A 15,544-nucleotide genomic window follows, 5' to 3' on the forward strand; every position below is an offset into this window, starting at 1 on the left:
GCAGACACCCTCATCAAATGCATATGATGCTGCTGAAGTAACTAGAGCTGCTGCATGACAGGTGAAGCTTACACTACATAGTTTTGAGCCTGTGAAAATAAGAGGACAACAGGAAAATTGGCTATTAAAGCAGTTGATTCCATATTTTCAGTAGCATATGAATTACAGCTGAGACTTACACGTGTTTTCCAGATGCACTGTGTTGGAGTAAAGATTCAAAATGATAATAAAATGTATGACTGACAAAATACCTCCAGGACAAGGATTTATTCTTCCACCTTTTCTCAAAGAAGCATTAATAGCAAGTTTCTCTCATGTCCATCCTTACCACTGCAGGTATCATTTCAGTCCACAGTAATAATCTCAACAACTTTGTCTGAATGAAGCTGGAAATACACAGAGGTTTGACTACATGATTGATCTCTTCTGTTAGCAGCTCCTGTGTGTACCTGACAAGTAGGTGGAGCCAGAAGCATGCCTGCCCACTGAGAATGAAAATGAAAACCTCAGTGACTCAGAGCTGTGATTTGGCTTTTAATAGATGAATAAATTATAAGAAGGCGAATAAAGATCAAACACTACTTTGTTACAGGTGTTAAGACACTCACCCAGAAGTTGTTCTGAAAAAAGGCCATTTTCCCTCAGAGGTTCACAGCAATCTGGGGAAAAAAAAGATAAAACCAAACTATTTAGAGCTGACATCAAGACATTTCACTTTTATCTGACCTCTATATTCTCGTGTTCAGGAGAGAATTACCCTAAAATGTATTTTAGGTTTCAGTATTAGTCTAAAAAATGTGTTTTAACCTTCTGAAAATAAATTACAGTATCAAAGTCTCATTAAAATGTACCTAAACGAGCTTTGTGAAATTCCCTTGCATAAAAAAAAAAAAAAAAAAAAAATCTCCTGAGACACCTTTAGTGTGGGAACTCCTGAAGGAGACATGAGACGATCTTAACAAGTGACTTCAAAGAAGAAACTCAGGATGGAGGATGCTGATGAAGACAGGAGGTGGGAGTGACAAAAGAGATGAGGGAGGATAGAGTAACAAGACAAATCGATGTAGGAAATGAAGCAGAATAGATGTTTATAACCACCGAGGAGAAGATGAGATAGATACGATCCTATTGGCTCGGAATAGCTTACATCTGTGACTGCAAGTTTTTATATCTGATGGTTGAATAACATCAATCCTGCTATTACCTTTACTGAAGAACCACTTGTAGTGGTCTAACATCAGCACATACACGTTCAGCCCACAAACACATGCTCTCTGAATCCCAGCACCTCGGGATCCTTTAAGACATTTCTCAGGAGTGGCCAGTTGAGAACAATAAACTATAGTTACTCATGGACATGGCAACAACGATGGCACTGCAGTCCTGTGAATGAGTGAATTTAAATATATCCTAATTGATATATAACATGTGTTCAGTAAGTTGAGCTTTGTTTGTTTAGTATAAGTCATTGGGCTGCTGGGAAAGCTGATAAACTACATTATTAATGAAACACATTACAGTATTTTACTGGCAAGCATGTTATCTTAAGATTTTGGTATGAAACACTTTATTTTATTATTCCAACTGGGTTGTTTAAACAATTTTCCTTGTGTTGACAAAGCAAGAATTCATATTTGAACTACTTTAGACTGCATTTGTTTACATTAAAGTTTACAAATCCAGTTTTCTTCTGTACTTTTCTTTGACTTCCACTGACCTTCAACACTGAGGCTATTTGTGGGAAGAATCACGCTGTGATGATGGCTTGTTTCACCTAGTGCCCGTTTTAACAAGGACTCTGAGTGCTCAGGAAAACACACAAACAACAGATCATTCAAAATGTTTGACATATGACACACACACACACACACACACACACACACACACACACACACACACACAATGACAACACAGTTCTGCTCTTTCCAAGAGAATCCATACTGTGGTGAAGTGTTTCCCCAGAGCTGCCCCATGCAGGCTTCCTGCTATCTGTTATTCTGCTGACTGCATGTGCTTGTGAGTCTGTGTGTGCTGACAACAGCCTTTCCCTGTATTTCCATGGACTCGGCTCAGACCAGGTGACCTGGCATCAAGAGGCCGCAGCGCACGCAGGAACACACACAGCAACATTCGCAGTACAAACACACACCTCACACCTTGTTAATTAGCTCAGCAGTGGGACTGGAAGCCCTGCAGACAGCTTTCTTTTTGGCAGATCAGGACAGTCCAGCCCAGGAGGGGAATGCACAGAAATACAAGAACAAGGCAACAAAATGAGTCAATAATACCTCTGATCAGTTTCCATTTCATCAGGACAAGGAAAATGGCCCATTGCAGCTTATATGAACTGTAATTTAAAAACAAAAACATACTAATTATCAGTGTTGGTTTTCATGTGTGCAAGGCTTGCCAGATTGAAGGAATACAACTTTGTGCACAAAAAGATGCTTAGCAAAAAGCCCTTTTTATTTCTCCGTCTGATGAAGGTGGAGCCGCCGTGCCTTGTTGTTGGGTTTGAAGCTTTTACACCTCTTATCCAAGCAGAAATCGCCTCAGACCAAACTGAAATGTGCTTGTGTGTATAAAAGACCAACTGATGTTTGATTGGGAATGCGGACACCAGGCACACACAACTCTCCCCATTTCCCAGCTCTGACTGTGTGGTGGTGAATAAGAATTTCAAGCTGAAGATATTCTGCATGTCTGCATGTTTTTAGCAGAAATTAACTTATGAAATGAACTTGTGAAATCTGATGACAATATTTGTGGACCAATATTTATGGATGGAGCGTACAAACACTCCTGTAAGTTAATAGCTTGGCACGCCAGACTGGGGTGCTTTATATGATCAATACAGAGTGACTAAGTCTGAAGTCCCTCCCCTTCACGGAGATTCACGTCACATCTTAAACAAACCGGCCACTCTGATTGGTTGATCTGAGGAGACCCTTGACTCTTGCCGTGCATCACCATGTATCCTTCAAAACATTCAAGATGGCGCACAGACGTATTGAGCTTGCAGGTCGTTGCAAAATATTAGTTTCCGACTTTGAGATTAGGTTCGAAAAGAAAAACAGAGTTGCCAATAACGCCATGTAGTCTCAGGTTTTTACAGCAAAAATGACGCAGGTCATTTATGTCTTCTGTACTGCACACCATGTTGATTTTCTTCTGTTGCGTTCGCTCCACTGAACACTTCCAGACATTGTAGGCTGACGCCTACTGACGTCACGTCTGCCATTTTTCTGAATGGTTAACTCCGCGCTTGTTTGTCCTGCCTGCGAGTGAGTCCCCAGACTCTACGCTGGTACAGCGAGAGTCTGGCTTGCCAGGCTAGTAAGTGAGGGCTGGCAACATATAACAGGTCATAACATGGATGAACCCTTTTCAAACAACAGCAACACCATTTTGGCACACCATAGACAACTTCATTAATGCACCGCTGTTCCTGTTAGGTCATTTAAAAGGGCAGAAACAGAGGTGGTGTAGCCATACACACCGATGCTGTATCATGAAATCAGCACTTTTAGTTGCATCAAACTTGCGGATATTTCTGCTGTTGGCTCGAAGGTGCATCAACTTCTACCTCCCTCAGTTTCCAGACTTAAACAGGACACTGATGAGCAAAAAGAATGATGATGATGATGATATTGTGGAAAAGGATGACTGATGGGCCAGTCACACCTCTTATTTGCATGCCGTTAAAGCACACAGTAAAATGTGGTACGCAACCTCTATCTGGTCAGAGAGTGAGCGAAGATAAGAAACAGTTTGGGGAGTTTTCATTTTCATCTGTATAACATGACCTGTTTGGAAAATTAGCTATCAGCAGCTTTGTTATGATGTATTTTATACATTCACTCTGCTGGGTAAATGAAAATTTACTCATTAACGCTACAGCACTCACAATCTTCAGCCTGAAGGCCTGAGTGACTGGTTGTCATCAGCGATGTGACAGAAAATTTGTTTAAAGATTCAGTGTATGAAATGATAAAATAGCATCAGTTCGTATTTGTATAAACCTGTCACCCTGTCAACGACATTTCAAAAGATTTTTAACCTTCACCCACCAATTAAAAATATCTGGACATATTTTCAAGGCAAAATACCCATGCAGGGGGGGCTGTGATCCTGCCAAACTACCAGATGGTTTTTAGCAACCACAAAACAGGGTTGTGGCAGAACAAGAGAAAACAGACACACCATAATGATATGAGATAACACACTCCTCCTATTCTCCTCATCACAGCCTGGTGTGCCACAATGCAACGTCCTGTACACCTGATGTAATTACGCATGCTTTAATCCTCACAGTTCTGACACAAAACAATCCACAGACACACAAGAGAGAGGAGTGTGTACACCGAGACCCCACGTGGATACCCACTATGGTGGGATGTATAGAAGCAGCTGACATCTAGCATTCTCCATCTGGTTCCAACTAGACATTCAGCTGAAGTCAGCTCTGAAGCAAACAACCCCCAGAGAAGAAGTGGGACACGGTGTGACCTTGATTTCTCATTCTCACTCAGATTCATATTTAATCCAGAAATTAATGTCTGAATAAAATCTTGGGTTTGCTTTGCATTCCACTACAGACACTGCAGCTATGTTGATACCCATCACATGAACCGTAAACACCCCACATACACAGCGAGGAGGCTATTTGAGGCTTGACATTTTAAAATGTGATTATTCCGACTTGACTTTAGTCACCGTGTTGTCTGCTACGAGATGTGCATATTGTTGGTGGCTGTTGAGATTTAGCTATTATTAAAAGATCCTCGTAAAAAGGTATGTATTTTTGGAATAATGTCCTAACAGATGCAGAAAAATATTGCATATTTATCATGACTATCACAAACCTGAGTTAACGTCAATATGTATATCATCTGTTGAAAATCAAGAGGAAAAAAGACATAACATGCCGCTGTGTTACTTAATCTTAGATCCTTGTCGACTCAGACCAACTCAAAATAAATAATAAAACAGTACATGAAACTAACAGCAATAAGTTATGGTTATGTAAATGTGGGATCTTTCAAGTGGAAGAGGATTCTTAGGAAACTGGACCGCTGCACCTGTAATAACAAAACCAAACTAAAGGTGTTATTGGTTTCTTCTTGCATATCAGTATCCAGAACAAAAAGTTCATTTTCTCTGTGTTTTCTATATTTTATTACCTTTCTAAAACACTTCCTTTGTTTTTAATCATCTGAGCAGATAATTCTAAAACATGAGCCCAAATTCAATAAGAAGCAGCAGATGTGTCTCTGTGCAGTAAATTCAGCTTACATTATCCTGCTATTGGAGAATGAAAAAGAAAGCCTGCAGCCACTGAAGTCAAGAAAATGTGCTGGAAAATCTTTTACTTGGTGTTGCTGAGTGCTATAAAAGATAGAAAATACTGGGAAAAGCATGAAAAACACAGTTCTGACAATAATTTTGTTACACTTAGCAGCGGAACAGTCACATGCAATGCAAGAAGCTAGCTCACAATCTTAGCAGATACTGAGACAGAGCATGCAACCAGGCTTATCAATGAAAATACATTGACCCCCTCTCCTACCATCTTCACACTGCCTGACACCCACAGATGTCTGCCATGAAAAATTAAGACGTAAAAAAAAAGAGCAATTGAGAAGGAGTGAAAGAAAGTTCCACGCCAACAAAAACCATCCACAAATCATTTAATTCCTGCAGGAAATAAATGATGCATCCTGTCCGCCCATACGGAGCATTTTCCCTTCCTTTCCTCATGCTTCTTTCTGCCAGAGCTGGTTTTACTGGCAGATGTCTCTCTGAAGGCAGAAAGGGAGGTCAGCACAAATTCCCCCCTCCTCCTCACCACCTCCACCTGCTTCTTTCCCTCCACTGGGTGAAAAAAAAAAAAAAGTGAGTTTGTACAAGAATTACTCCTCATTTGTCTTCTCACTCTGCTGCTGCAAGCGCCAGAAAATGTAAGCTTTTTTTCTCTGCCTTAAGGAGCACAGTAAAAATGGAGTCTAGTTAAATGCCATGGCACAGCCAAGTATGGAATAAAGATGCTTCAATAACCTCTGAACAGGCACATTTGTCAGACGCTTGTGGGGACAAAGTACATGACGCAAAGGAAAGGAGGAAAAAGGGCAAATAGAGGTAAAAAGCAGATGTGAGTAAGGAAAGCTGGATGAATAAATGGACAGCATCAAAAATAAAGCAAACAGTTGTATATTGTAGATTCAGATGAGTAAACAAAGATAATCCTCCAAACAGTTTAAGAACACGAGAAAATAAAAACATAAAAATATCAAAATTCTGCTTATCGGAAGGCGTCAGACTGTCTGAAAAGACAAGACAAATGCAGACCTGTGACAACATACCTCTTAACCTTCTGATGCATGAATTATTAAAAAAAACGAAAAAAAAAAACAATGCAACACTTTTTTACAAGCAAGATTTTACTTCTACAGACATGAACAGACACTTTTCTTTGTCTGTCATTTTATTTAGTTTATTTTATCTATTCTATAGAAATATTTCTCACATAATATATTGGTATATTTATATTAGAAATATACTATAAAAATTAAGTAGTATCATTTTCTGGTCCTGTAATTACATGTACGTGTATATATGAAATTTTCTACTATATTTCTTTATTCTTCAGTGAGTGGCAGTGTGTTGGGTGACTCGCCGATTGTCCACTGAAGTAGCAAAATTGCAAATATACCATCTCATTAATTGAACTTGAAAACAGCCTCTAAATAGATGTTCGCTGTAGTGGACACGATGCATCAAAGAGTTAACATCAAACATATGATTATAAATGCACCAGTTTTTTTTTTTTGTTTGTTTGTTTTTTTTGCTTTCACTTGGTATCGGCCTGGGAACTAAAGACACAGCTGCTTTTAGCTATGTCAACCACTCTGGTGCAATATAAGTTACAATTACACAAGCATAACCATATACAAATAAGTTGATCATAATTAAAAAATAAAAAAAGCATCTGTGTGAAGCCTAGGGACTGGAATCACACACCAATTCACCAATTCTGAAAAGGTCAAGGACCAGATATCACAAACCTGCCCAGTAGAATCCATCAAAAACAAACTACAAGCCAATAATTTTTAACATAACATGACCTATTAGTCCCTAAAAACACATTGCTTCCACAAATAAAAAGCCTTCTCCTTCAGTCTACATTGTACCCCTTCAGGATGTCACACAGACAGAGGTGCCTCAGCTCAGCATCAGTGAGTGCTTAGACATAGCAAACCCAACATAATGGAATAAGCTGAGGGACAAAGGCTCTGTTACACTGCAGCTAAATGTAGCACAAATCTGACTTTTGCATATGTGTGACTCCTATCCAGTCCTTTTAAGATAGTTGAAACATTGAACATTAGAAATTCGATACATTTCAATCCAGTCTGTGTTATGCTCATATGTGGCACGAAATGTGCTACATATTAATCTTTCTTAAAGCGATTCTTAGTCTGAAAGTTAATGTTATATTTCATCTGACTTTGTGTCACTGAAGTGAGACAGACATCACAAATCTGCACCGAAAGGGGCAGGATGCAGCTAAATTTAACATAAACAATGACCAGAACAATATAATAAAGTTGTTAGCTGATTGCAAAACAACTTACAAACTGATTAAAGCGAATATCGCTTTCAAATACATAAATACCACTCATATTTACCTGTAAACACTGCATGATGTCACATCTTCCTCTGCACATGCAAGTTACTGAGCCGTGCGCTTTACACACTAGAGTCTGGTGGCAGTTGCACTTAATAAAGTGAAAAACAACGTAATAGATTTTTTTTGTTGTTTTTTTTAAATGGAATCTAAGCACAATTCTAAATTGGGCATTAATATCTACAGTGTAAACGCAGCCAAAAGGAGTTGGAAATTACTAATATATATATATATATATATATATATATATATATATATATATAAATAAATGAATAATCAGTTTCAATAACTTATCAAGAAATGACTGGCAGATTAAATAAAATAATATTTAGATGAAGCCATAGTCTAAATGACTCCTGTAAAGATCATATTTTAATTTCCAATACCAGCGAGCCTGTCACTTCAGGCAAGGCTGCTTTTCCAAGGTTAGTTTGGTGCAGATGCAGGACACAGAAATAGGACGAGGACAAACAGACTTAATTTAAGGGGAAGCTTGAGTCTGTGATGCACAGTGACTCCTCTGTCCTTCTGTATTAGCTCTAAATCTGATTTGGTGAAGAATGGAAGGCAGATCATTTTGCGTCAGGCCCAATTTCCCCCCCATTGCCACCAACAGTCTTCAGTTCTCCTCTGCCACATCTGCCAGCTAGAGATCCTCATAGCTGTGGCTAGTAGACTTCACTGCTCTCACGTACCACTGAAGTTCATCGTCCAGTAACATATTTTTCTATCAATACAACATACATTGAGATCCTTTTGTTTTTGTTGAGCGTGATTTTTATACTTTTGTCTCAATTTTAACCACTTAAGTCCATGAATGAAGATGACAAAACGTAAATATTTTCATTATTATGTCAGTATTTCTTTTTTCTTTCCTCCATTACATCAATGTTGTTTCTCACAGCTGATAGAAAAACATGATAAAGAGAGAATGGATGAACATTTTAACCATGGATTATGTCAAAATTAGTGCATGCATACAGTTTGTATGTTGATGTGCACTTTTGGTCACATATAATCATACATAAAAATCACTTTTAACTCCTTACGGATTACTGTTACAATTTTCACCAATAATTAGCAACTATGCTCTTTGATCAGCGGCTAAAATGGGTTCTGCAATGTATAGCTTTTGCTTAAAAAAAGACTAATTATGAGCTGATTGTTAATAACTACAGCAATCATTTAATCTTTATTAATCTGAACAATTAATATAATCATACAGGTCATTTATCAGGGTGGTGTATGCTTGAAAGCTAAAACACGTCTAATCTAAATTTGTTTCTTTTCTTTGACTTTATAATCAAACTTGATCAGTTTTACAGTTAAGGTGTGTGATTTTTTTTAATAACTTCTGCATAAAAAGTGTATTTCTTAAATGAAATACATATAGAGAATATATTGATCCTGTTAGTAACTCACTCAGTGTTTGTCTGTGATCACTGAAATATGATTACTGCCACAATCATGAGTAATGTACTCTGCACCTCCAGACTGTCAACACAACCCACAAATCTGAGTTCGTTAACAAGAGCACATGAAAACAGAACCCATACTTTACTGGTGATGCACTGAAACCAACACACCCACCAAAACGATGACAGGATTAAACCGTGTATTTAATGACTAAGCAACATGGAGCAAAGCTATTCTCTTGGAACGATAAATTGGCTGCCTTGTGACTGAGACAGGCAGAGAAGCGGTGCAACAGCAAACACAATAAACAGGAGGAGGCAGCTTGAGAGAAAGAGAAATCTGAGTGATAAACACAACCCAGGCTGTCAGCTGCACATTGTCCCCGCCTGAATGTGCTTTTGTCACCGCAGCACACAGCTCCAGTCCAGGCCCGTCTATGACAACAGGCCAGGCGAGCAGCTCTTCTAAGCCCTGGCATGACCAGCTGTGTGAGCGCACAGGGCACCAGACGAGATCCAAACATGGAGGGTAATGAGACTGTTTGTAGCAGCTCAGCTGTGAATTAAGTCCACCGATGCACTAAGCCACAGTGTATAAGAAAAAATACTGATGTTATATTCATCTCATAGGTTTTAATCATTTAACAAAATTCTATTTTCATTATTATGGTTTTCATCTTTGTTTTTTGTATAATTAAAAAAAAGATTTCCTTTCACAGCTTGCTAGAAACATAGTTAATGGCATCCTATCTGCTTCATATTGGAGAGTGAGCTACATCAGGAGTAAATATTCACTACTCTGTCATTTTTTCCTGTAAATCTAAAGCCAAACTTTTATACTTTAGCTTGATTAAATAGCTATTAAGCACATAAAGATGATAACATATTAACTTCTGTTAACTAGATGTTTTCAATCTTGCTTTCTTAAGTGTTATATGAATAAAGAAAAGAAATAAAAATCATGATTACACACACAAAAGACTTGCTGCATAAACAACTCTCCTTATGACTGTTTTAACTCAGCAAATTACAATCATGCACCTCTCATTAGCATAAAATAAATCAGTAAATCAGAAACGGAGCGAGCCAGGACCAGAGCCGGAGGGATAAGCCCAGTCTCCATCCTGCTCCGGGATCCTCCCATCTGCCACACAAGAGCCTTGGCTGGACTCATGTACAACTTCAGTTGCAGGTCAGGGTTTTACTCAGAGGACTTTTACAGTACGACGTTTCCACAGGCTGTCACCTGTTCTCACCTGAATGTCCAACACATCATCACAACTGCTCTCAATACATACCGGAAGTATACTACACGATAAATCATAGCTTTTAGTCTATGTTTTCATCCCATAAAATGTTAGCTGTCCTGCCTCCGGGTGCTGCCCTGCTTGGCAAACACAAGAAGAGGCCTTGCAGCACTCTAGCCTACATATGAGAGGCTACATGTTTAATTCATAGTTGTCATGGTCACCCAACAATGTATTGTAGGAAAGCCTGCAGCAACAAAGGAAGTCAGGACCACTGGAATTAATAGTAGTAACATCTTTGTGGGTCAAAGAGAGAAAGGGGGTCATCAGGGAGGTGAAAAGTCCTGCTGAAGACTGCATCAGTATGTACCCGAGTTTTCTCTGGCTGTTTGTACAGTCAAGCAACAGGACTGTTCAGTAATCTGCTGTCATAAAGCATCAGCTGCGAACAGACAATTATCCCATTCAAATCAAAATGCAAAACAGGGAGCGCTGCTTCTTCACCCGCTCCTTATATCATCATCCATCTTTCTGCCAGCTTTCATTGCTAAAGTCTGGAGAGGTAAAATGCGGCTTTGCATGAGTTTGTGGTTGGATAATTGACTATGTGCTGCACTGCTGAGAGGAAACCCTCAGTCAGCAAAAGCGTGAGTGACACCATCATTTTATCAAGATAAAAAAACAAGAAAAAAAGAAAAAAAAATGCTGTAAATTACCAGAAGTTTAGGAGTAGGTATAATTTATTAGTTTTATTATACTTTATTTTGACTATTTTCCAGAGTAAAGTAATAAAATTACTGTGGAAAAGTAATGAATTTGAGTAGGAAAAAAAAATTAGCTACAAATATGAATTCCAGGTTTTTAAAGTTTTTATTACCTTCTAATTTGACAGGAAACAAATCAAACAAAGCCTTAATCCTTGATTCCTACAGTGAGGGCATCTAGTGCCCTTGATATATTTTCCCTTTTCCTCTTAAATAAGCGCAAATTGACTCAAACTTGTAATTAATCATACTTCAATGACAAAGTTTCGTCCCTGGGTGGAAATGATCTGATGAGGCTAAGAATTTCTATCAATAGTATTGTATATTGTATTACATTCATAATACACAAATCTTCATCTAGTAGAACACTTGTCAGAGTGCATATTGAATCCTCTCTATCACAATTATCATAGCAAGACACAAATGACTATCCATTAGAAATTTAGATTCTATTCTAGTCACTTCACAGACGCTTTCTTCCAAAGTTATTTTGATATTTTCAGCACCTACAAATAAGGCCATTGAAGAAGTTATGGCAAAATGACAAAGTCCACCACCTTAAACTCCTAGATTTTCCTTTTAATTTACCACCTACTTTAGTCTTGATTCAGCTGTTATATCAAAGCATTATGTGGTTATCAGCGATGTGATTAATCACTTCATCTTTGCAGTGCCCTAACTGTATAAAATAGTGTTAATCATTGTTTAAATATAGTAGAGTTAATGTAATACTAATTATAGTCATATTTATCAGCTATCCACAAGCCCCACATTTAACAGATAAAAATTTTTACTTCTAAATTGAATATCTAGATACAGAATAGTGTGTTGCAAGATATCAGTCGAGAGGTTCTCCTTCAGATTGTTAAAATCTGTGTCACAAATGACAATGCAACCAAGTAAATATCAGTGATTAAATAAAAATGAGCTAAATTAGAGAAAAATATTTACTTTACTTTTGATCAATACATACAGTCTTCCAGCCTAGGATTAAATTTGTGGTCCAAGTTTATTTTTAGGCTGGCATTACTCAACAGCCATGGAATATGTCCTTGGTAGTGAATGACCACAATCAAATGCTATTTTCTAAGTTTCTGCTTGTAAAGTGAGAAGAGCAGAGAAAAGATTTACTCACACTGCTATTTTTTTTCTTTATTTATGACAGTAAACCTCCTCCTTTCATTAATTTCTCTTCTACCCACTCACACTGACTCACTTTCCAAAGATTTGGGAAGGAAAAGGTTTATGTCACGTAAAGTCAAGGCACGTGGGAGAGTGTTGTTTATCTCTTTGATATCAAAAAGACCTAGCCCTTAACTCCAGCTATTTGCTTTCAGAGACAGAGGGAGAAAAAGAAACAGGCAGCTCTAGCACAAGAAGGTAGCAGTGCTAGTGTGAAGATGCAAACACTCTGTTTGCTCATTAAGTTAAAAGTCAAAGCGAAAAACTTAACAACTAACAAGGAGTCAAAGGGGAATTCCACCCAGCTTTCTTCAGTGCACAAACTGACTAAATTAGTGATGTAACGAAATCTAAAAACCAAAACTACCTCAAGTCTGAAGATCTGGAACTGCAATAAAGTTAAATAACACTTCAGCTGACAGAAGCTGGACAGACTGCAGTAGACAGTGGATTTTATCTAGTTCTACTGTCATCTTCAAATGATGATGAACTTGCATTTTTCTCAGATGAAAGAAAACACATTTATTCATTTTTGAAGCATTTTCTTTGTCCTGTAATATACTTCCAGTCTTTTCTGACCTGTGATACTGCTCACATCCAGTTTCTATAGGTTGTTCAGTAATATTTTCTTTGTAAGACATGGGCGTCATGTCCCACAGGTAAGACTGACCATTAATTTTGCATGGCTGACATTGCCAGTCAATTTCATATTACAGCAGCTATACCGTAACTGCATTCAAATATTCATGTTTCTGTCAGCTGCAATGTCCATCAAACACATATCCTTTACTTAGATGCACTTATATAGTTAAAAATTACTCAAAAGTATTAAAAACACCATAGATTGTCTTGCATGGTTGGGGCTCTGATCATGTTTCATGTGATCATATGCACAATTTTCAGAAAGAAAAGCAACCTGCCCCAGGTTGAAATGAAAAAGACCTTCAAGCAGCCAAAATTCTGCAATACCACTTTCAGCACACAGTCCAAATGAATTGCTGGAAATCCAAAAGGGAGCCAGAAATGACTGCAAAGTATCAGATATTTACAATAACCACTGAGAGGAAGCCACACAACAAAACTGGGACCCACGTTCACAGGTTGTACTCATTTATAAAAAACTGCTACACACGCACGAAGACAAACCTGATATCCTAGTGAAATATTATCTTTCACAGCCGTATAAGTCCTTCATTTCAGTTAAGTTTTCTCCTCCAGCCTTCGCCAAATTTCCCTCCGTTGAAATGTCAAACAAGCGTGTCTACCAGTGCTCGCTATTTTTAATAGCCTAGCATTATTTACCGTAGTCTTTCAAGTCTACTTCTGATTTTTATTTACGTTGAAGAGAACAGCAGAAAGAAACTGAGCACTTTATTACCTGGACAGAGTTTTCAGACAATGCAGCCTACATTTTCCATCCCTGTGCTTTCGACTGCTTTGGTCCCGCACTTCCACGAACCCTGAGTGGTTTGATTATAGTAGTACAAATTCAGCAGGCAGTTTTCAGTGTGCGCACAAACTCCAGCCCCTCTCAACGTTGATTGGCTAGTTGGCCCGTCAATCAGAGAGAAACGAGTAATAGACATAGCAACCACATAAGGGCGGGTCTAAGAGTAAATAACGGAATCTTATTGGATACTTTTCACACCGGCAGATCCTGCAAGATATTCATGAAGGAAAGAAAAACCTCTGTAAATCAGAAAAAATGTTATTTGGACTCCAATTTCAAACAGTTACATTTTTAAAAAAATCCAGTCATAAAAGAAATGCTCCTATGACTTTTTCTATACTAAGTCAAGACCCAAAAAAGCATTTTTCATTAGTATAAAATATAATTTACTATTTAGTAATAGTTCTTTAGATATGGAGTTTGAGGTCTTCTTTTGAGTTCTCCTCACTGTTAATAGAATAGAATAGAATAGAATAGAATAGAATAGAATAGAATAGAATAGAATAGAATGATATTATTTCAGTAAAACCTATGATAAATCTACAAGTTACCTAATTCAGAATAAGATACATAAAAGGCAGACACATATTTAGGCACTGTGGCAATTTAAGTGAAGGATCTCCTCTCCGGACCCATAAGACTATTGCAGTGGGCAGGAATCATCTCCTGCACTAGTCCTTATCGTGGTGGAGTTGAATAAGCTTTGAAGACACTTGTTGTGTAATCAGTATGTTCTGTATTGGAAGAGATGTGTTGTCTGTGTTGAGCATATCTTGCTACATTCCTCTTTGTACAATTAGCTTCAGGGGTTCTGCAGCAGTCTCCAGCACAGAGACAGCCTTCTTCATCAGTTTGTAGAGTTGCTTTTAGTTCTGATGCCACTGCCCCAAAGATGAGTGCAAAGAAAACTAAACATTCATTAGAACATGCCCAAACTCACGGTAATACCAAAGAGGCCAAACATTTGATAAGTAGAATCTATTTTATCCCTTCTTGCAGACAGAGTTAAAGTTATATTTCCAGTATAGTTTGTTGTCCTCTAAGCTTTTTCTCAGGACAGAAGTAGCCTTCAGCTTATTCTTTGTCGTCCTAAAATCTTTTAATGTTTCCTTTGTCTAGTTCACGTTCAAGATTAAATGGCTGTTTCTCCACTTCGTCACAAGGCATTCTGATTTCAGCAACAACAGCAGATCTGTTCAGGATTTTTGTTTGGTTTTTGGAGGAATCAGCCACAGCAATTGTAAATCCATACAACATACTCAGTCTAGCTCATACAGAATCTTTATTCACTTTTTCTCTGTTTTTATTACTGCCTAATTGGGGACCAACAGAACTAAAATAAAAATTTTAAATAATAATAATAATAATATCGTGGTAACTGTTGCAACTTACAAAATGTCAATACTACATTTTCAGTTCAATTCTGATGAGTTTCATTGTTGTCTTTTTCAGTTATTTGTCATCTACTGTATGCATGTGTTTGCTTGCATGTGCAACTTGGTCACTGAAGCATTACAAGTGGCTGGTATAGATGACCAGTGAACAAATGTGTTCAGTTGTTTAAAAAAAAAAAAAAAAAAAGGATTTTCTTATCATTGCATTAATCTAATTTCAGTCTTGAAAATCCACAACTATCTGCATTTGATGTGAGTTTAGAAAAGTAGTTCTCAGCAACAGAGAGTTAACAGAGATACACTGATGAAGAGATTCTCTAAAGATAAAAAAAAATGTGCAACACTTATTTTAAAATTAGAGTGGCATCAGATCTCCACACTGTTGCAATAGCATCTGCAGTACAC

General features: G+C 37.8%; 1 protein-coding gene across 3 annotated transcripts in view; it reads right to left on the reverse strand.

Annotated features, from left to right (window-relative positions):
- fcho1 (FCH and mu domain containing endocytic adaptor 1) overlaps positions 1-13,770 on the reverse strand; it is a 56,898-nt gene extending 43,128 nt beyond the window's left edge. For 2 of the 3 annotated variants that reach the window (XM_079244824.1, XM_079244822.1), the window contains exons 1-2: positions 13,674-13,770; positions 609-659 (exon numbers count right to left, since the gene is read on the reverse strand). In XM_079244824.1, the coding sequence (XP_079100950.1) occupies positions 609-635 (27 nt within the window). In that variant the 5' untranslated portion in view covers positions 636-659; positions 13,674-13,770. Of the gene's footprint in view, positions 1-608; positions 660-2,288; positions 2,348-13,673 lie in introns of all 3 variants that reach the window. The other variant, XM_079244823.1, reaches the window with a different exon arrangement.
- Between the last annotated feature and the right edge of the window lie 1,774 nt (positions 13,771-15,544).

Source organism: Telmatherina bonti, assembly GCF_933228915.1.
Source record: "Telmatherina bonti genome assembly, chromosome: 8".
NCBI lineage: Eukaryota > Metazoa > Chordata > Actinopteri > Atheriniformes > Telmatherinidae > Telmatherina > Telmatherina bonti.